Raw genomic sequence first — 22251 nt, 5'->3', positions numbered from 1 at the left:
GCACACGCGCCTAGTGTGAGTTTTTTAAGCTACCGGGTCCAGGAGGCAAACCACGGTTGACTACACGGGAGTCCAGCAACACAGCCATTACGCTAACTGCTGGTCCCCCTGTGCCTCGGTTTTCTTATCTATAAAATAGGGATAATAAAGCCCAGGCTACATGGTAGACCTACTGAGAAGATCAAAACTGAATACTATATGCACAGTACTTTATGAACTATAAAGTGCCTTATAAACATCAGGTTTTACAGTTAACTAATATTCCCAGTTTCAAAGCTGACCTATCACCTGAACCCCTGAACCCAAGTAAGGTCTGTGCTCACTCTCATCTCATGTTAAGAGCGATGCTTCATTCCCAGACAATTCCAGTGTTAGACAATACCATGTGCCACAACTCACGGTTCTAAGAGAAAGAATTATACTGAGGGCACTGCTGTCGGCATTACTTCTAATGTATTTTTTAAAATTGTATTCTATCCCATTACTTAAAAAAAAAAAAAACTGATGTGACCAACAGCTGAATGACCAAAAATGATTTCCTAGACCCACAATATATTGCAAACTGTAGTTTTGAAAAACATTTGCAAATATTCCACTGCTTAACATCCCTTACTTAATTGGGCTACCCAGGTAAAACGAATTATCTCTAATTTGTGTTTACCTGCTCTAATCCTCCTCCCCCAACTCTGTCCCTCCACAATTGAGTTGATTCTGAAATAAAATTCAACCAAATAATTATTAAGGAGATACAAACTTGCTGACAACAGAAGGCAATCCTCCCTACAATTGACCTTTTACTCAACTAACCTGTTAAACTAGGATGTTCTCCATTTCCTCCACTTCCTAGGTCAAATATGCTGAGGGTTGTCTGCCATTATTACCACCTGAAACTAATCAGCAGTTCGCTCTAACCCCACACCTGTTCTCTTCTCCCAGTAGTGTTGCTGAGTTGTATACTTACCAAGAATCAATTAATTCACCAATCTTACAGAAATTATAAATCCTTACAATTACAGAATTAAATGTTACCTAAATCAATGAAATAAAAGTTAGAAAAATGTCCTTGAAAACAACTCGAATTTGAATGTTATATTATGAATACTTAGACACTAAGCCCTTTTGCTCAACTTAGCCATAGGCAAAACAGCTGTAAAGATAATGGGCAACAGGGACCAGCAGATGGCGTCATGGTAACGTCACTGATTCCCACCTAGTCAACGGTGACTTGAGTCCTGAACCCACGCTGGGTGTGTGTGCATGCGAGCCCAAGATCCCAAGAAGAGAAGAGAGAAGGAGGGTCTATGGCATGGCCATCCCCTGGGGGATGATTTCTCACTTTCTGTCTCTCTGTCTTTCTGTCTCCCCAGTGAGCGTGTGCACCCTAAAGCAAAAAACCTCTCTCTTAAAGGAAAAAAAAAAAAGAAGACTGGGCAAGAAGAGGTAATCATAAAAATCTGGACAGCTTCACTCAGATTGTTTTGAATGTCATTATGGCCTTGTTCTTCTTTTAAAAATGCAAATAAAACAAAAACTAGAACTTATAAATGATGCTTTGTGAGCACAGTTAATGCAGGGGAAAAAAAGCACGAAAACAAGTGGTATTTCAATCAATATATCCATATGTACATAAAAGGTCTTGACCTCATATCAGAAGACAAAAGAGTAAACACATATTTGTTCAAGTTAAAATGTTCTGGGCCAAGCAGATGGCATGGTGATTAAGGCACTGGATCACACATTGCTGACTTCACGGTTCAAGTCTCTGACCCATTGGCTTGAAAAACATGCCGAGTGCATGCAGGTGCATGCCCCAAGTCCCAAGAGAATGGTCTAACCAGGGATTAAGACATGGCCATCTCTCTTGGGCGGTGATTTCTCACCCTTCCCTCTCTTTCTCTCTTTGGTAAATTCATGCATCCTATGGCAAAAATCAAAAATTTAAAAAAATGTTTAAAAAGCTCCTAAGTTAATATAAAAGTCTACTCGTCCTGATCACATCAGTTAGAGAACACTGATTGTATTCCTTTAATTAGTTAGGATATAATTAAATTACAACTATATATCTCAATGTGCCCAGTTTATCTGCGACTGTTTACATAATTATTATTTTCTCTCAAAAGTACCCCAACTTGAAAGATAAATTTATGTGGTCACCCTAACTACAAAATACATAAAGCTATGGCACTAAAAGATGGCAAGTAAATAGCTATAGGACCCCAAAAGCATTTTCCGGGAACTCCCTAACAATCTCAGCCAACATAGAATGCCCGTGATGCAGAGCTAAGTCCACTCCTACTAAGATTGCTGCTCCTGAGCCTTTCCAATATAAAAACTGACGCACACAAGTATCCTCCCATTTAAAATATATCACAAACCCACAAAATAGTCTCACTTTAATTAACACTTGGGACATGCATAAGCACATGCACATACGTAAGTCATAAAACAATAGGCTAGGACTCTAAACCACTACACTGCATCATCAACCTAAAACCCTGCATGACCTTCGAATATTTAGCTTTTCTGAGCTGATTTTGACTTCTGCAAAAACTGGAACAATGCTCGTCTCCTTCACTACCACAGAGACAGCATTAGCCAGCACTGAGGTGCTTAGAGTGCTTTAGAAAAGCAGTGGACTGCCAACCCATAAAGTTTGCTAACTGGTCAGGAAAGAAGGCTGATATGACCTTGCCTAAAACAACAGAACCTCTACAAGGCAGCAGGTAATTTTTTTCTCCTCCCTCCTTTTCTTCACAGGTTTTTCATTCAAATGTGAAACTAAGGGCTTACAAAATGTAATGGAAAGAGTCACTGAAACAGTGAAATGCCAGCCTACTTAGTGCTAATGAACTTACTCAAGAGTCACAGAATCCTACATCTGTGGTTGAGTTTCAAGAGGTCTATAATGCCCCACTGGTAAATTAAATAATGCAAGTGTGCACATTCACACATGCCCGCATTTTCCTTCAGTGAGTCAGTAATCCCTGTGCAGACGAAAGAGCCCTCAAACGAAAGACAAAGGTCAGTTCTTATGCAGCTACTAACTTGGTCTATTACCTTGGACAAGTCACTGTGCCCCAATGTCTTTACCTTTCCAGAGGAAACATTCGTCTCATCTACTGGGTTACTGAAGAGTCATGATTTGGTTTGTTTGTTTGTTTTTCTATGCAAAAATGTGTCATGACTTTTCTAACAACCCAATACTTCAAAAGGTGGTTGGGAGGATGAGATGAGAAAATATCGATGAAAGTGCTCCATGACAATCAAAAGATAATAATTTTTACTTCTTTTTAATCACTATTAGATGCTGACAAAACCCTATCTGGGGATGGTTCTTATTTGCTTAGACAGGGACAGTAGAAGAATAAGGAAAGGAGATAAAGGTTTACAATTCACCTTCACCAACTCCCTGGCTCCCAGATTTGCAGGGCCAAAACCAGGCTAGGGACATGTAAAGATCACAAGTTCTGTTTCTGCCCAGTTCTGGCTGTTCAGTGACCACTGTTCCATACCGATAAATGCCTCCCAAATCTCAAAGCACAAAGCGAGAGTTCACGAGGTTGGGCGCATTAATTAGCAGTATTCATTTGGATTCTGTATTCATCAAATACAACGAGCAGCTATTCAATATTTGCCTGTTTGCACTACTCTAAGATCTTTAATTCAAAGATCCAGCCAGAGTACAAAATAAAGCACAGAAAATAAACTAAAATAAACCTGTCACCATCAGAATGTGCTTCAAAGTAAATTAGCAGCTTTAAGCCACAGCAAAGGCCTACAGAACAGATAGTATGAGTAATGAATGTGCAGTTTACAGAAGTGAGACCCTGATGCAAAAGAAAGGAAAAATAAAGTAGTTCCAAGCAAAGAGACTACTTTTTGTGCTTTCACAAATTCTTACTAACGCTTTTTGCTTAGCTCCTCATTGATCTTTAATCCCCACAGGAAGAACACAGCATTATACAGTACCCTTTCAGATTCTTTGAAACTCAGTGAGTCTGTTTCCATACTTTACATCAATTAGCTTTACTTTCCCAGAGCCAAAATAAGCAGTGTTTCATAAATAATGAAATATCTGCATTAGTATGCAAGAATAGATTAGGAGGCTGAGCAGGATCCCATATACATTACGCGTCCTGGATGAAAAGTACAGGATGAAAGAGAGCATGTCTCTCCTTTCTGAGCACCCTCAGCACGGCAGCACTCGACCTTGGCGGCACAGCAGTATCACCTGTGAGGATTTCTAAGCATATATGTGAATGGCCAAGCCTCATCTTAGACTCTACCTACTCAATCAGAGCCTCTGGGGGCTGGAACTCCAGGCACCAGCTTTTCTTCTGATGGATGGCCAGAATATAGAGCTACTATCAAAAGGCATAAATCCCACTGCTCACAGAAGCTCTAAGGCAGTCCCAAACCAGAAAGAAAAACAAACAAAAATTCTACCTTCTTTTTAGATTTGGGTATATAACTATATCTTTCACTGAAAGCTTCTATCTTAATTTTAACAGTGATGATCCTACTGGGAGATGAACAACCCTATCTCTCCCCTTTCTCTTCAAACTCTGCAGTTTCGATACCAACCCAGGACCAAAAGTGCAAGAACTGGGCAAATACTTTCAAATCTGAAAGGCCTCCAAATGGATGACTATTTATTATGAGCTATGCCAGTTTTTAAAATTGGCTTCACGGGTTCTGATGAGAAATAATTAACCTCTGGAAAGGGGAACTATGTCAGCTCTTTCATTTGCCACTATGGTGACTCACATCCCTTGGAGAAGCCTAACAACGGGGGCTCCTCTTGACAACCCTATAAGGAATCATGAGTGTGCATTCAAAGGTATTTCCGATAGCTACCCCTTCCAAATCTCCTAAAGAATGTCACACTCCCAAAGAGCAAGGAGACACACTTCATTCAGAGGCTAGGTGACTTAAGTCACACTGTTTCTCTAAGAGGAAGCCTTGCTGGTTCTATAGTAACTGCCTGGGCCTCATCTGCTCAAGCCTTCAACAGCAAAAAAGACAAGGAAGACATTTTATACACTCGCCTACACCACAATGAGGATGTCTTGGAGGAAGCAGTTCTGCTCTGATCCACAACAGAGCCTGGGCTTTTTCCAATCATCCCCACTTCTAACAAAGAAAGGCAGCAGAAACTTCACTCTCTCAAGCAAGCTTTCCTGATTAAAACCATAAGGCGGAATCCCCCCAGGGAGGAGAATGGAATTTTCTTGCTGCAGATTACTGCAAAGACTCAAACAATCTGTGCAGACAGGGGCTAAGTGGCAGAAAATAGAGACAAGTCCAGCATTTAGAAATATGAGGCATCTAGAAAACCAGGTTTCAAAATTATTACACAGCCTGCAGAAAGCAAAGCAAAAGCACTCATGACGACTCGGCTTCACCGATTGTTTTTCCCAACATCACCCACGATTTTAATAACATGGTTCTAATGCTTTCAGGATCAAGTAATACATTTCATTTATATCTCTGAAAGGAAATTCATTGCTGAAACAAGTCATATCACCTTCCAAAATAAGTAATTCCAGGAAATGCTCTCTGTTATGGCATCCTCTCTCTCTCTCTTTCATACACACACACACACACACACACCAAGTTATAATCATCAAGTACCAACCTGGCTGTCCCGCGCTGGGAATCCATGATAACCTGGGGTCAGAGGTTCGTTCTAAGAAGAAAAAAAGAAAGCAAACTATTAACAAAGAAAATGTTAATAATCAAAATCGTCCAAATGGATCAAATATTGGGTTGTTGGAAGTCATGACGCATTGTTGCATAGAAAAACAGAAAAAAAAATACTTCTTGACTTTTCCAACAACCCAATACAAATTACTGCCCCAGCTCCTAAGATGTTCCATTGTCTTCCACTCTAACTACATGTATCTCCCAGTTAATGTGCTACGATGGCAAAATCAAAACAGATAAAAAACTAGCATTTGCTTAGGAACACTTCATGAACGCAATTTTCCTCCTTGTGCAGCTAAATGTGTTTCCTTCCCACATGGCTCAACCAGAGTGCTGTGATCTGCGGCAGAACGATTCCTAACTTTCCTCTGTGGGACATGAGCACACCCAGGCCCTACTCACTGGAAGCCAACAGCATTCCTAAACACCAGGACAACCAAAAACTTGCACAGTTCCAAATATTCCCTGCTCAGGAAGGAGACAAGCACCCTGTTGAAAATTGCCTCCTGACCCAGAAAAGTTTTAGTTCCTCCTATCAAGCTGTTTTTCCTCAATTATTTTAAGTCTAGATAAAATTCTGCCTCTGTTCAAGATTTTCTCTACCACCTTATATCATCCTATGGATTCACGTGACTCCTAACATATGTGTGTGTGTTTATATTTAGATTATTTGTAGAGTTCACTTTTCATATCACTTCTAATTCTAATTAATTTTTTAAGGTTTTTGCCATAAGGGGGTGTGCACTTGCCAGAGAGACAGTGAGAGGGAAAGTAAGAAGTCGCCCACCAGGGGCATGGCCAAGCCACAATCTCTTCTTCTCCATTCTGCTCTTGGGATTTGGGGCACACACACACGTATACCCAGCTTGAGCTTCAAGCACTGGTCTGGACTCCAACTGTAGCCGGCTACATAGCAGTCCAGCACCTTAACTATCATGCTGTCTGCTGATCCCTAATTAATCTTTTTTGAAAGGTGCATTACATTGAATGTCTACCTCATTTTCACATTAACCCTCTAAATTATTATCCTTGAGGGTGAGGATGATAGCTAACAAAAGCTATGCAAACCCTTATTTAGTTTATGGCTCGCTTGATCCACCCAATCATTCAGTCAACATACACTGGATACTAAAACTTTCTAAGTACTGTTAGACACTGATGGGATAAGAAAGAAAAAAATCATAATAAGGGCCTTGCCTTCAAGGGAACTTTTAAATGGGAGGAGATACATGTGCACACAAAAGAGTGAAGGAGGGCATGTGGTACTTTTGTAATTTCCAAAGTGCTCTTAAAGATATTCACCCTCCTCTTCCATCCATTCACTTTTATTCCTACTCGCAGAATAACAACTTAAGAAAAATATTCACTGATGGGGCTTTTAAATATAACAGTGAACTTCCCACCTAATGGTAGCTATATCAAAGACATAAAATTATATCTGTATCGTTTTTCTTTTTTTAGTTTTTATTATTTTGTGGGGTTTTTTTGTTTTGTTTTGCTATATGGCATGTACACTCGTCAGAGAGAAACAGTAAGAGGGAACATGAGAAACTATGCCCCCAGAAGATGGCCTCACCACAATCCCTCCATCTCCATTCTCCTCTTGGGAGTTTGGACACACGCACACCCTGCATGAGTTTCAAGCCTCTGGGTCTGAGGTTCAAACTGCAGTCGGCCATGTGGGAGTTCGGTGCTTTAACCACCACAACTCCTGCCAGCCCCTATATTTGTATTTTTGATAGTCAAAAGTCCACACTCGCTTCAAAAATATGAAAGCCAGTAGTCAACTTCAACTCACTGCAGAGACTCTGTATCTTACTCATCTTGGGGAACCAAGATCTAGCACACTGTCTAACACAGGGTAGACACTCAAAAGAATGTGCAAATAAATAAATGGAGTTAAGTAACCAGAAATTATTTCAGTCACTGACTCGATTATAGATGATTCAAGTTCACTTTTCTATTCTTAAATCCTTATTTTTGACATGTTAGTACTTATAAATTAGTCTCCCCCAAAGAAAGCACAACTGTCTTAAAAATACATGGGTACCAGGTGGTGTGGTGGTTGAGGAACTAGACTCCCACATAGCTGATCACAGCTCGAGTCCCAGACCTGGCAGCTTGCTTTCTCACTTTCCCTTTCTCTCTCTCTAACTCTCTCTGGTCAAATTTTTAAAATAATAAGAAGAAATAAAATTAAATAATTATTTTATGTGTGTGTGTGTGTACCAAAACAATTTTGAGAAAGAAGAAAAAAGTTGAAGGATTCACATTTTCTGATTTCAAAGTTTACTACAAAGCTACAATAATACAGATAGCTTAATACTGCCATAAAGAAGGACATATAGATGGGACCAGCAGTTAGTATAATGGCTATGTTGCTGGACTCCCACATAGTCGATGGCGGTTCGAGTCCCGAACCCGGTGGCTTAAACTCGCGCCGGGCACGTGTGCGTGCATGCCCAAGATCCCGAGAGGAGAGTGGAGGAGAAGGGATTGCGGCATGGCCATCCCCTCTGGGGGGTGATTTCTCGCTTTCTATCTCCCTGTCTCTGTGTGTGTCTGGCGAGCGCACGCACCCTACAGCAAAAACCTCTCCAAAAAAAAAAGAAAGACATACAGACCAATGGAATTCAACTGAGAGTCCAGAAACAAACCCTTACAGTTACAGTCAACTAATTTTTTAAAGGTGCTGAAGAAAGTCAAAGAGGAAAAAGTAGTCTTTTCAACAAATGGTACTGGGACAACAGAATATCCACATGATAAAAATGAAGTTGGAACTCTGCCTCATACCATGTGAAAAATTAACTCAAGGGACCAGCAGATGGTGTGGTGGTTGAAGGCGCTGGACTCCCACATGGCCACCCACGGTTCAAGTCCTGTAGCTGGCGGCTTGTTTTCTCACTTTCCCTCTCTCTCTCTCACTCTGTCCCTCTCTGGTCAAATTAAAATAAACAAATAAATAAAGTTAAACATTTCTTTAAAAAGTTAACTCAAAACAGATCACATCTAATACTACAAAACTCTTAAACGAAAACAGGAGTAAATCTTCATGTTCTTTGATTAGGCAACAGTTTCTGCAATATGACACAAAAAGCACAAATGACAGAAGAAAATAAATAAATTAGACTTTATCAAAATTAAAAAGTGATGCTTCAAAGGAAACCATGAATTAAGCACAAAAGATAACCCACAGAATGGAAGGAAATATTTGCAAATCATGTTTAAGAGGGGATGTGTATCCGGAATATATAAAGAAAATTTTACAACTCAACATCCAAAGAACAACCCAAATTAAGACTGAGCAAAGGACAACAGGTTGTTGTCAACAAGTAATACTCAAAACAAAAAGAGAGAGAGAGAGAGACATGTAAATTGTCAATAAGCATATAAAAAGATACCCAATATCACCACTCATTTTGCAAATGAAAACCACATTGAGATAACATACCCACCAGGACAGTAATAATAAAAAGTCAGACAATAACAAGAATTGATGAGGATATGGAGAAATCAGAATTTTTCCACATTGTTGGTTAAAATGTAAAATGGTACAGCCTCTTTGGAAACAGGATGTTAAACACAGCAATTTCACACCTAGGTACAGAATAACAACGACAGACAGACAACCACCCAAAACCTCATGTGTGAATGTTCATGGCAGCATTATTTCATTAAAGGCCAAAGAACGGAAACAACCCAAATGTCTATCCATGGACTGAAGCATGATAAATCCATTAGCTAAATAGTATTCAGCATTAAGGAAGAAAGAAGTACTGATACAATGTGGATAAATCTTAAAAGTGCCACACTAAGTGGGAAAAAAAAGAAGACACAAAAGCTACAAATTGTACAATTTCATTTACATTATATGTCCAGAATAGGCAAACCCACAGAGATAGACAATAGGTAGGTGATTCTAGGAGCTAGGGGGCAGAAATGCAGGGTGACTACTAATGAATACCAGGTTTATTTAGGGAGCAATATAAATGCTCTAGAACTAGATACTGTAGTGGATACACAGCTCTGTGACTGTACAGAAACCTGAACACTAAAAACACTTCAAAAGGTGAGACTTATAATCGGTGGCTTCTATCTCACTGAATTTGCCATTTAAAAATAATAAAAGTTATAGCCAATGCTGTCTATTTTTCACACTAATGTTAACAGAGGAAACATACAGCTTAGATTATAATAAAAGAACAGGGCTCTTTCTTTTTCTTTTAATTTTATTTATTCATTCTTTTTTTTTTTTTAATTTGACCAGGGTGAGACAGAGAGAGAGGGAAAGGGAGAAAGCAAGCCACCAGGTCCAGGACTCTGGGTTGGCCATCTGGGAGTGTCCAGCATCTTAACCACCATGCCACCTGCTGGTCCCCAGAACAGGGCTCTTTCTAAAATCCATAAATGCTTTGTTTGTTCTAGATTCTACAAATTTACTTAAACACCTTTCCATTCATATTATATATCTATATATGTATATACACACACACACACACACACACACACACACACATATATATATATATATATATATATATATATATATGTTTGTTTGTTTTTTTAATTTTTGCAAGAAGGTGTATGCACTAACCAGGAAGAGATAGACAGACAGTGAAAGAGAGAGAAGAAAAGTGAAAAAGCACCCTCCATGGGGTTTGGTCACACTGCAATCTCTTCCATTTCTCCTCTTCAGGATTCTCTGGGCATGCATACACATGCACCTGGCATTTTTTTTCAAGCTGCTGGGTCCAGGACTCAAACTGCAGTTAGTGATGTGGGATCTAGCCACCTTAATCACCACACCACTGGCTGGTACTCCTACAGATTTTAACAAGGAATATCACTGTTACCAATGTTTCATAATGCTTTTTTTTTTCTTTGAAGAGGTTTTTGCTATAGAGCACGCGCGTGCGCTCGCCAGACAGACAGAGAGAGACAGAGAGATAGAAAGCGAGAAATCACCCCCCAGGGGGGATGGCCACACCGCAATCCCTTCTCCTCCATTCTCCTCTCAGGATCTTGGGCAGCATGCACACGTGCCCGGAGTGAGTTTAAGCCACCGGGTCCAGGACTTGAACTGCAGTCGACTACGTGGGAGTCCAGCGACATAGCTATTACACTAACTGCTGGTCCCTCATAATGCTTTTCAACTTACAAAACCAACCTTGCAGATATACCACTTGGGAGGCTGGAGGCTGCATGGGAGGCCCAGGTGGGCCTGTAATACTAACTAAATGGGAGGCTGGAGCAGGAAGATGACAATAGCAAGACCATGTCAAAAACGCCTCCCTATACAGGAACAAAACAAATCTAAAAACATCAACTTCAGGGCCAGCAGGTGGCATAGAAGGTCAAGCGGCTGGATCCCACATGACCAACTGGATGGTTCAAGTCCCAGATTTGGTGACTTAAAAATCATGCCAAACACATGTGTGTGTGTGTGTGCACAAAATCCAGAGAGGAAAAAAAAGGGACTGTGGTGTGGCCATCCCTCCCCGCACCCCGGGGGGGGTGGGAGGTGATGATTTCTCACTTTCCCTCTATCCTTAGATCTCTCTTTGTCTTTCTCCATCAAGCTCACAAACATGCCCTACAGCAAACTACAAAAAAAAAAAAAAAAATTGGGACCAGCAGTTTGCCTAATGGCTATGTCATTGGACTTCCATGTAATCGTCTGTGGTTCAAGTCCCGGACATGGTGGCTTAAACTCAAGCTGGGAGCGTGTGCGAGTGTGTGCGAGCGTGCCCAAGATCTGGAGAGAAAAATGGAGGAGAAAGAATTGTGGCGTGGCCATCCCCCCTAGGGGGTGATTTTTCACTTTCTGTCTCTCTGTCTCTGTCTTTCTGATGAGTGCACATGCCCTATAGCAAAAACCTCTCCAAAAAATCGTATAACCTTACTTAATCCTCACAATACATAAAACTGTCTTGTAACCCTCATTTTACAGATGACAAAACTGAATTTTAGAAAATGTAAGTGACGGGTTCAAAGCCAAACAGCTGACAGCAGTGGCTGAGCTGCCTTAAGTTGCAGACACTAACTCTACAGCCAGTACTTCTACTACAACTAGTAAAAACATCTCTCTGACTCTGGCAAGGAAGATTATGACTGCCTAAAAATCTGCAGGTCTGAGTTTTTGTTTTTAGGATTTTTGCTATAAGGCAGGTATGCTCACCAGAGAGAGACAGGCAGAAAGAGAGAGAAAAATGAGAGATCAACTCCAAGGAGGGATGTCCACACTGCAACTTCTCCTCCATTCTCCTCTTAGGATTTTGGAAGGGTACACACAAGCTCCCAACACGTCCCTGAGGCCACTAGGTGCAGGACTCGAACTGCACAACCATGCGGGGTCCAACTGCCTTTAACGCCATGGTACCAACTGGCCCAGTCTGACTTTTAAACCAGGGCAAAAATAATAAGATATATTGAAAGCAGACAAGGAAAATGAATGGAACAGGTGAGATAAAAGTCAAGGTGTTAAACTGCAAAGAGGAAAGATTTTAGTGGCTACATACATATGAGCAAGCGCAAGTGTTCCTGTCCTAGTGAGACTGAAAGACCTAGAAACTGACTCCAGTTGGGCACAGAAGCTTCTCTCTCTCTCTACACACACACACACACACAGAATAAAATATCAACTACAAGAAACTTCATTAACTACAAAAGTCAGCAATTAAGCCTGGCCGGACAATTCTGGTTTATAAATATGTGAAAGTGCAACATAAGGATCCATAACTGACAGATAGCACATGCGCAGTGGAGCAGTAGACAGCAAGAGAAGTGACACAGCAAGAACAATTTCACCTGATTTTAGTATTCTTGCTGACTGCTTAGATGTCCCCTATGTACCTAGGTTTGAAAAATAACATTCAAGCAAAAGAATCTCCCATTTATTCCGTAAGAATGAATTGAACAATTGCTTTATGAAAAGCACAGAGCTGATGTCCTTGCCACTGAAGAGCTTAGTCATAATGAGTACAAGGTAACATGACCATAATTAACTTTGTAAAAAAGAACGGGGGGAGGGGCAGTAGGTGGCATGGTGGTTAGATCACTGGGCATGGCTGATTGTGGCTCAAACCCCAGACCTGGCAGCTTGTGTTCTCACTTTCTCTCTCTCTCTCTTGCAAACATGCCCTATAGTACATTTAAAAACAGTAATATAATAAATAAAATTAAATAATTCTTTAAAAATAAAGAAAGAACTACAAAACTCCAGAAGATCTTTTCATATATATATAATATATGAATATAAATAAAAGGGCAAAACATGGGGTTGATATGCTGAGGGAAGGTGGGGGTGTAGTGGTAACACAACTGAACCCACATGGGAAAGGTCTTAGGTTCACACCCCAGGACCTCCAGAGCACACTAGGTACATGCACATGTACCCATGGTCCTGGCTGGCTGAGACGGGATGGTCTGTGGCATGAAGGCCCTGTTGGGTGCCTGTCCCTGTCTGCCTATCTATCCGTCTCTGTCTCTCATGTAAATAAATAAGCTTTAGAAAAAAATTAATTGTAGGGATAATTATTTTTTTTAAATAATAAGTATACATGCAAGTTGGGGATGGGTAATAACCTCTAACCTCTTACTAGGACAAAACCTCCAGTACTAGTAGGCATGCTGAAAAAACATAATGGTTTTTAAAACCCACTTTTCAGGGCCTGCCAGGTGGCCTGGTAGGTAAGGGTGCTGAACTCCCATGTGGCCAAGTGTGGTTCTAGTCCCAGAACTGGTGGCTTTGCTTTCTCACTTTTCCTCTCACTCTCTTGCTCTCACTCTCTCCCTCTCTGGTCAAATTAAAGTAAATAAATAAATAAATAAAGTTAAATAAAATAATTCTTAAAAAAAACGAAGTTTTAAGACCACTTTTTAAAATGTTCTCTGAAAATTCTCATTATTATTTCTGAATGACTGATATATTTGCCAAAAATACTGATCAAATTGCCAAAAATACTAGCAAAATTACCCAGAAAACTATACCTGAGATGGGGCTGGCAAGTGGCATGGTGGTTAAAGGCGCTGGACTCCCACATGGCCAATCATGGTTCAAGTCTCGGACCTGGTGGCTTGCTTTCTCACCTCCTCTCTCTCTCTCTCTCTCTCTCTCTCTCTCTCTCTCTCTCTCTCTCTCTCTCTCTCTCTCTCTCTCTCTCTCTCTCTCTCTCTGATCAAACTGGAAAATAATAATGATAATAATAATAAAGTTAAATAAAATAATTCTTTAAAAAAAAAAAACTATACCTGAGAGAGGGGGAAGAGTACTGTTTTCTTAAGCATTTATAAAATACAGCTAAGAGAGGCCAAAGAGGACTTGACAAAGGTAAGATCAGAAGCCTGCATTCAGTACAGACTGTGGCTGTGGCAGAACAGCCAGCCAGAAGTCCTAAATGATGAGGAAAAGGCATCAGCCGAAGTGAAGTCGCCGAGACAGCCTGAGGGACACCAGGCTGCCAGTCTTCCCTGGTTTCACCTGCTTAACGCATCATGTGTTGAGCATCCAGAGATTTTATTACAGAAGTATTCCTCACCAACATCTATCACCGATGAGGTTAGCAGGAGCAGGGGCAGAAAACTGCAAATGTGCAATGAAGTCAAAGCAAGCAGTTCAAAGAACACATTCAAAAAACCACCCAGCTGTCTTTCTTCTGTATCTAACAAAACCACAACGGTTTCATAAAATGGAAGAAGAAAAATAATACTGAGACTGGAACAAAATAAATCCATGCCATCCTGTAATTATCTGAGAGGAAAGTAAAAGGCAGCAAAGGGAGTGATGAAGCTGTCCTCTACAAACAAATGTGGGCAATGCACTAGCTCCGATTTTCTCATGGACTCACTCCCGAGCTAAAAATGATTTCCACATTGTCTTGCACAAATGGAAAAAAAAAGACTAATTAAAACCACATGGACTAGAAAGAAAGCAAATCAGATTCCTCAGGATATTTCCCCATTTTGTTGGTGGCAAGTTCCTGCCTCTTTAGCATTGCACCTAGTTTTCAGTGGGGATGTGGAAAGGAATACCACAAGAACTGAAGATGTACCTAAGTTCCACACAGTTACATGCAAAAACTAATCCCAGGCCAGCCCCGTGGCACAGTGGCATGGTGCTGCTCAAGAGAAACCTGGTTCCACATGGTAACCCAGTTCAAATCCCCAAGACTAGTCAGCCTGAAACACATCAAGCATCTGTGCAAGTGCCCAGAACCCCATGGACTGGCAGACTGAGCTCCATGGCATGACGAGATCTTGAGGAGGGTGCTTCTCTCTCTCTCTCTCACTTGTATGTGCACATGCATGTGCTCTACCATGAATAAAGGAAAGAATTCCAGCAACAACTATCTCCAGCTAAAGCAGAATGAGGCTCTCTGCTAAACAGCCACAGGGCATCAGTCTTCTTCCAAACCACATAAGGCAGTGGTCCTCAAATCTTCCTGGCACCATGGACCACCCTCGTAGAAGACCAGTCCTCCATATGGGGGGAGGGGGATGTTGATCCTGGCATGACCCTGTGCCATTTCCACCTCTACCACACTGCAACATACAATGAAACAATCAGGAACCCGGTACTGCCACTGATCCACTGGAGGTGAAAACCAGACAGCAACGCCAATGATGGGAGCTGCTGCAAACACAAACCAAGCCTCCTGTCTGCCACCCACCCCCTCTGCACAGCGCTGGGGGGCCAACAGCCCCATGAACAGGTACCAGTCCACCATCTAGGGGATGGGGATCCCTGATATAAGGTATAGAGTACCTTGAGTTAAGACAAGGGTGCATAAGGGATGTGAATCTGTTCATATCTAACATGGTCCCAACATGAGGCTTTCATGCTACAAGAAAATAAAACAACTCATTCTGCTTCCCCACCAAAATAATTGATAACAGAACTTGGTTACACTCACCACTCTCACCCCAACCATCGTGTCTTTTTTTATTTTTATTTTTTATGAAAAATATCCTGGTATAAGCACTACGTTTCATATTAAAATCTGACGTGAGGGGGCCAGCTGGTGGCGTGATGGTTAAAGTGGCTGGATCCCACATGGCTGACTGCAGTCTGAGTCCCAGACCCAGCAGTCTGCAAAACAACTAGGCACATGTGTGTGCATGTGAGCCTAAAATCCCATGAAGAGAATGGAGAAGGGTTTGCAGCCTGGCCATCTCCCCAGGGGATACTTTCTCACTTTCTTTCTCTCTCTAGCAAGCACATGTGCCCCACAGCAAATAAAGAAAAAAAGAATCTGACACAGGGATTTCTTGGGTCCTCGCAGTCCATCTTTGAGACAAAATTAAATTTCCTCTTTTCAAAATTTCACCTGTCATAGGTATTTAAGAGATAAGTGATCAAACACATTTTCTTTACAGATTAGGAAGCTGAAACTTAGAAGAAAGTGCCCTGTCCATAGTCACTTGACCAGTAAGACACAAAAGAGAACCTGAAACTTAGAAATGCTCATATAAACTCTTCACCTCAGACTCGGTTAAATGCAAATATACACAAAAGCACGAACTCTGGGAGACAATGAGATACCATTTCAAATACTGGATGAGTCACTTTGTAACTAGGTGCCTCTGGTCAAATTGTTTGATCTCCGAGACTCAGTTTTCTCTACTATAATAAATAATCTCTGCCTCATAATGTCACTATGATTAAATGAGACAATCCAGGTCTCAGTATCATCTGTCACAGTACTTAACACAGAAGAGATTCCATCCCCATGTCTATCAGTTGCAAAAGACTTAAGATAGAAATTATACAAAGGCTATGGGACTAACGTCCAAAAAGCACATTTCTAAATAACCAACCTTTAGTTTTTCTTAGCTTACTCTAAGTTCAGTTTTTTAGGAATATGAAGCAAATGGTCATCCAACCTCACTGAAGGTATTCAAAACTGGATAAAAATTAGTGAAAATTAGTGATAGTTGTAAATCAATGCCAGATTCAAAGACAGAATGAATGGTGACCAAAGCAACTTCACCTTCAGTGACATGTCCATGCTTCCTCCAGCTGGGCAGTCCACTCTGCTGTGGTCAGTCTCTGCCTGTTAACACTCTTGGTCTTCAAACCACCTTTACAAATCCACGAGCGTGTGCGCCAGAGAGGGAGAGATACAGTGAGAGGGAAAGTGAGAAATCACCCCCCGGGGGAGGGCCTACCGAAATCCCTTCTCCTCCATTCTTCCTGGGATTTCATGCACACACACACGAGCACAGTGTGATTTTCAAGCCACCAGGTCCAGAACTCGAAATATTGTCAGCCATATGGGAGTACAATGCCTTAACGACTACGCCAGCTGCTGGTCCCAGTAAATAAACTTTTTGTTAAAAAAAAATCTGAGTCTTTGCTTTTAATTCTTTAAGGTATATATTTAGAAGTTGACTTGCTGAATCATAGAGTAATCTAAAGAAAAATTTTAAAGATCTTCTATACCATTTTACATTCCCACCAATAGCACACACACATTCCAATTTCTCCACATCCTCACTACGCTTGTCTTTTTTTTAAATAAAAATCATGCTAATAGGTGTAACATATTACCTCATCACGGTTTTGATCTGTATTTCCTTTATGATTAGTCATGTTGAACATGTTTTCATGCACATATTAGCCTTTTGTATATAACCTCAGAAAAAAGTCCATTCAAGCTCTTTGTCCACTTTTTATTTTTGTTGTTGCTGTAGGAATTCTTTACATATTAATTACTTATCAGATACAATCAACATCACATAGCAATATTTCAGTTACCAATGAACTTCATATACCACCACGGTATACAAACATAGGACAGGAGTCAGCCGGTGACATGGCGGTTAAGGCAGCTGGATCCCACATGGTCAGAGTAGTCCTGGACCTTGAGGTTTGGAAAACATGGTGAGGGGGACCAGCAGTTGGCATAATGGCTATGTCGCTGGACTCCCAGGTAGCTGACCATGGTTCGAGTCCCAGACCCGGTGACTTAAACTCACGCCGGGCACGTGTGTGTGTGTGCCCAAGATCCCAAAAGAAGGGATTGCAGTATGGCCATCCCCTCTGGGGGGTGATTTCTCACTTTCTGTCTGTCTCTGTCTTTCTGGTGAGCGCACATACCCTATAGCAAAAACCTTTCCAAAAACAAAACAAAGAAAAACATAGTGCATGTGTGTGTGCATGCCCAAAATACTGAGAGGAGAACAGAGAAGGGACTGTGGCATGGCCATCACCCTACCCCAGAGGGTAATTTCTCACTTTCTCTCCCCCCGCAGCGAGTGCAGGTACCCTCTAGCGAAATACACACACACATACACACAGAGTACACACAATTACAGAAAGTATACTTTACAATGACAACAAATAACTGTGCTCCTGGTTTATGTATCTATGATATATGTTTTTTATCATTAGAGTGCACTACTTGTACTTTTTTTTAACTTTACTATAAAAGTGTATGACGTTTTATGCCCTGCAACAGCCTCTTACATCTCATGTTTACCCTGTCTCCTGCTGCACTGTTTTCTCTTGTGACTGCTTTAATCTTGTATTGCTTTGTTCATCACAGCCCTCCCAGTGTGGTAAGATATGAAGATGGACCATAATGATATTGACGATCTTGACTCTGAGTAGGCCTAGGCTAATATGTGTGTTTATGTCTTTGTTTTTTTTTTTTTTTTTAACAAAAAAAGCCTGAAAACTAAAAAAAAAAAAAATTCCTAAAATGGTTTGCTATAGGGCACATGCACTCATCAGAGAGAGAAAGAGAGAAAGGGGGTAAAAGGGAAAGTGAGAAATCACCCCCCCACTCCCACACCGGGAGGAGGACCAGACCAGAATCCCTTCCCTTCTCCATTTTCCTCTTAGGATTTTGGGTACACACAAACACATGCCTGGTGTTTTTTTTCAAGTCACCAGGTCCAGGACTCAAGCCATGCAGTTGCCCATGTGAGATCCAGTCACCTTAACCACCATACCAATGGGAAATAAAAATATAAAGGTAAAATATTTCATTTCTTTTAAAGTTAAAAGTTTAGGAAGTAAAAAGTTACACAGAGGTGCCAGACCATGGCACAGCAGTAAAATGCAACTCTGTGGGGCTGACCCACATCAGATGGGGATGGCCCAGCTTCACCTGCAGAGACCCACCAGGCATGCGCAGACCCATGGTCTGGGACTAGCTGGGAGGTGGAGTATGGCATCAGGACCCTGCTAGGAGTGCTGTCCCGCTCTCACACTTGCTCCTTCTGTCTCACTCATAGAAGAAATAAAATAAACTTGAAACGGTGTCGGGGAGATAGGGGGCCAGACAGTGGTGTGGTGGTAACACACACTTTGTGAGCCTGGCCCACATGGGAGGATTTTGCATTCACATCTGGAGACCTCCTTGAACATGCCAGGCGCACACATGCCCACGATCTGCAGCTGGCTGAAGCTGGCGATGGATAGTGGCATAGGGCCTCTGATATGGGTGCTATCTCTGTGTCTGTCCCTCTGCCTGTCTCACTTGTGGAAGAAGGAAATAAAACTTAGGGGGGAAAAAAAAAACTGTGGACTAAGTTAAAACTAATTTATTAATAAAAGAAGAAAAATATTTTTCACAGATTTCATGTAGCCTGTGTGTACAGTGTGTATAAAGTCGAAAGTAGCATAATATCTTACGTCTTCACGAACATTCCCTCACCACTCACTCACTCCCAGCTGGGCAGTACACAGCAGCCAACAGCTAGCAGCTTCCCCCAGGCACCTTCTGCTTCAGGCCCCCACATCACAGGTGCCTCTGGTGAGACAATGCTTTATGAACAGCTTTCCTGAAAGAGTAGCTTTCTGGCTACTTCCAAGATGCAGATTTCCAGTGATTTCTGCTGGTACAGACCATAGGAACTGTCTTCTCTGGCCTTCAGAGGCACAGTCTTTCCTTTCCAGCAGCCCCTGGACAGAGGGAGATGGTTCGTCTTGGGCGCTTTATCGCAGGTCTACAGGTAGCTGGTACTAAATATTAATTATATTTTATCATATCAATCATATTAGTTTATTATATCTGCTATCCTTTAGAGTTTTCTTTACCTCCTACAAGCCAATCCCTCATTACTTTAATCACTTCTTACTGTAAACAATTCGTTTATATTAAATTCTCGGTCTAAATCAATGCCTCTCTTCTGACTGGACCCGAACTGATAGAACTGAGTTGAAATAAAATGTTAACAGTCACTTATTATATTCAGTAAATAAATTAGGCTTACTGTTTAATACACATTGTCATTTTAATTCTCACTAAAATCTTCTATCATTCTGGAATAAAGAAACTGAAGCTCTGAAAAATGATACAACTCTCCAGCTGTCACAGGAATCTAGGTCTGTCTGACACTCAAGTCCCTGCTGGTTGTCTACTGTGGCATTTATCTTGCGTCACAGAACCTCGCAACACATTTTTAAAGAAGCCAAACATTTGACGTGCAGAAAATAATTAACACGGCAGGCCTGACTGCTATCCTCAGGAAGAGCAGCTTACAAGGTTGGCCTTAGCTAGTGTCTGGAAACTTGAGAATTCAGGTGAGTTCTATCCCCAGAACTGGTAAGAATGACCCTTACCAGTGGATACCTGCTTTCCTTCTGAGTCTGGAGTGTTGGTAGGTAGGGACGGGGTACCCATCAAACAGTCTCCTTCCCTCATCTCCCTTCCCCAAATGTCAGCACTAACCCAGCTTCCCTGGTAGACAACACGGTCACAGCTCACCGCTGGAGGGTTAGCATGCTCAGTGTGACTACAGGAGCGGGCCCTGAGAAGCCTGAGCCTGCTTTCCTCCAGACCTTACTGAGGCACCTTTGGCCACTGCTGACTTTATTTCACACACTTTCACTACTATAAAGAGTAGCCATATATGACTACATGCTGAATTCTGTTAAGTCCTAGAGAATCACTGGAACAGGGTCATCTCAGGGACTCCTGCAGTGACCTATGACATGGCAAGCACTTTATTAACGCTGAGGACACAAAGACACACAGGGCCTTCACCCTCAAGGAACTTTACAGTCAATCCAACTTCCTTTCTTTCACTTTGTAATCTAAAATAGATTAGATCTATTTTTCCTGAGCTAAATTTCATTCTTAGTGCTGAAGTGATACTAAATATTTAATAAGTCCATCAGGCGAAATCGGAGATACAAAGCTCTAATAAACTCAAAGGCTACACATATTTTTCTCTTTACTTTCCCCATCTTATTGTGTTCTTCATTAAAAATAAATTGACAAACACTTGTACACTGCTGGTGGGAATTTCAATGGAATGCTGCTATAGAAAACAGTCTGGCAGCTCCTCAAAATGTATTAAATGTAGAGCAATTCCACTCCCAGATATAAACCCAAATGAACTGAAAACAGGTAATCAAACAAATACCTGCATGCACATGTTCACAGCAGCACAATTCTCAACAGCCAAGGCAGAAAGAACCCAAATGTCCATCAGTAAACAGATAAGCAAACGGTGCTATACACAGACAAAAGAATACCGTAAAAAGTAATGAAAAACATACACATGTTGTAACATGGGATGAGCCTTGAAAACATGCTAAGTGAAAGAGGACGGACACAAAAGGCCATATATTACATGACTCTATGTGTACAAAATATCCAGAATAGGAAAATTCATAGAGAAAAAAGGTGAGCTGGTGTTGTCAGGGGTTGAAGGGAGGAAAAATAGAGCATGATTGTGTAATAGGTACAGGATTCTTCTGAGAGTGATGAAAAGGCTGTTTAAACTACACCGAGTAGTAGTTGTACAACACTGATGGTACTATGTCATCAAACTGTTCACTTTTAAAAAGTTAATTTGGGGGACCAGCAGATGGCATAATGGCTACAGTGCTAGGCTCCCATGTAGTTGGCTGCGGATCAAATCCCAGGGACCACGCTGGGCATGTGTACATGCGTGCCTAAAGTCCCGAAAGGATAATGGAGAAGGGAGTATGGCATGGCCAACCCCCCTCCCCCAGCGGGGGCCGGGAGTGATTTCTCGCTTTCTGTCTCTGTTTCTCTAGCAAGCCCACACACCCTATAGCAAAAATCTCTCTTAAAAAAAAAAAAAAAGTTAGTTTGAGGGGCCAGCAGGTGGCATGGAGGGTAAGGTAGCTGGATACCACATGGCTGATTGCACAGTTCAAGTCGTGGATCCAGCAGCTTGAAAAACACATCAGGTACATGTGTGTACACATGCATAATCCCAAGACAAGAATGGGAGAGAAGGAACTGTGGCACGGCTATCCCGCCAGGGGGAGTGACTTCTCTCTCTCTCTCTCTCTCTCTCTCTCGTAAGTACACATGCTCTATAGCAAGAACTAAAAATTATTATGTAATTTTATATGTAATTTCGAATATGCATACATAAATTAATAAATAATTTAAGTAGACATTTACCTGTTTCGTCAACATCTTTAAAAACTTAGATATTTAGTTTGGCCTATCCTTCCAATAGAAAACCAGTAATAAAGCTTTATATTCAGGACTTCTTCATATTCTGGCATATAAAACCCACATAGAGCCTTCCTTTTGGCTGGAACCACCATCTTCC

General features: G+C 41.3%; 1 protein-coding gene across 19 annotated transcripts in view; it reads right to left on the bottom strand.

The window, feature by feature from the left end:
• Positions 1–22251, bottom strand: part of RBFOX2 (RNA binding fox-1 homolog 2) — a 255042-nt gene that overhangs the window by 215313 nt on the left and 17478 nt on the right. For 18 of the 19 annotated variants that reach the window (XM_006170295.3, XM_006170300.3, XM_006170299.3 and 15 more), the window contains exon 2: positions 5639–5689. In XM_006170295.3, coding sequence (XP_006170357.1) covers positions 5639–5689 — 51 coding nt within the window. Of the gene's footprint in view, positions 1–5638; positions 5690–16694; positions 16728–22251 lie in introns of those variants that run through there. The other variant, XM_006170305.3, reaches the window with a different exon arrangement.

This window comes from Tupaia chinensis, unplaced genomic scaffold (assembly GCF_000334495.1).
Source record: "Tupaia chinensis unplaced genomic scaffold, TupChi_1.0 Scaffold148234_1, whole genome shotgun sequence".
Lineage (NCBI taxonomy): Eukaryota > Metazoa > Chordata > Mammalia > Scandentia > Tupaiidae > Tupaia > Tupaia belangeri.
The sequence above is the reverse complement of the archived record's forward strand: the minus strand, read 5'-3'. Positions and strand labels throughout refer to the sequence as shown.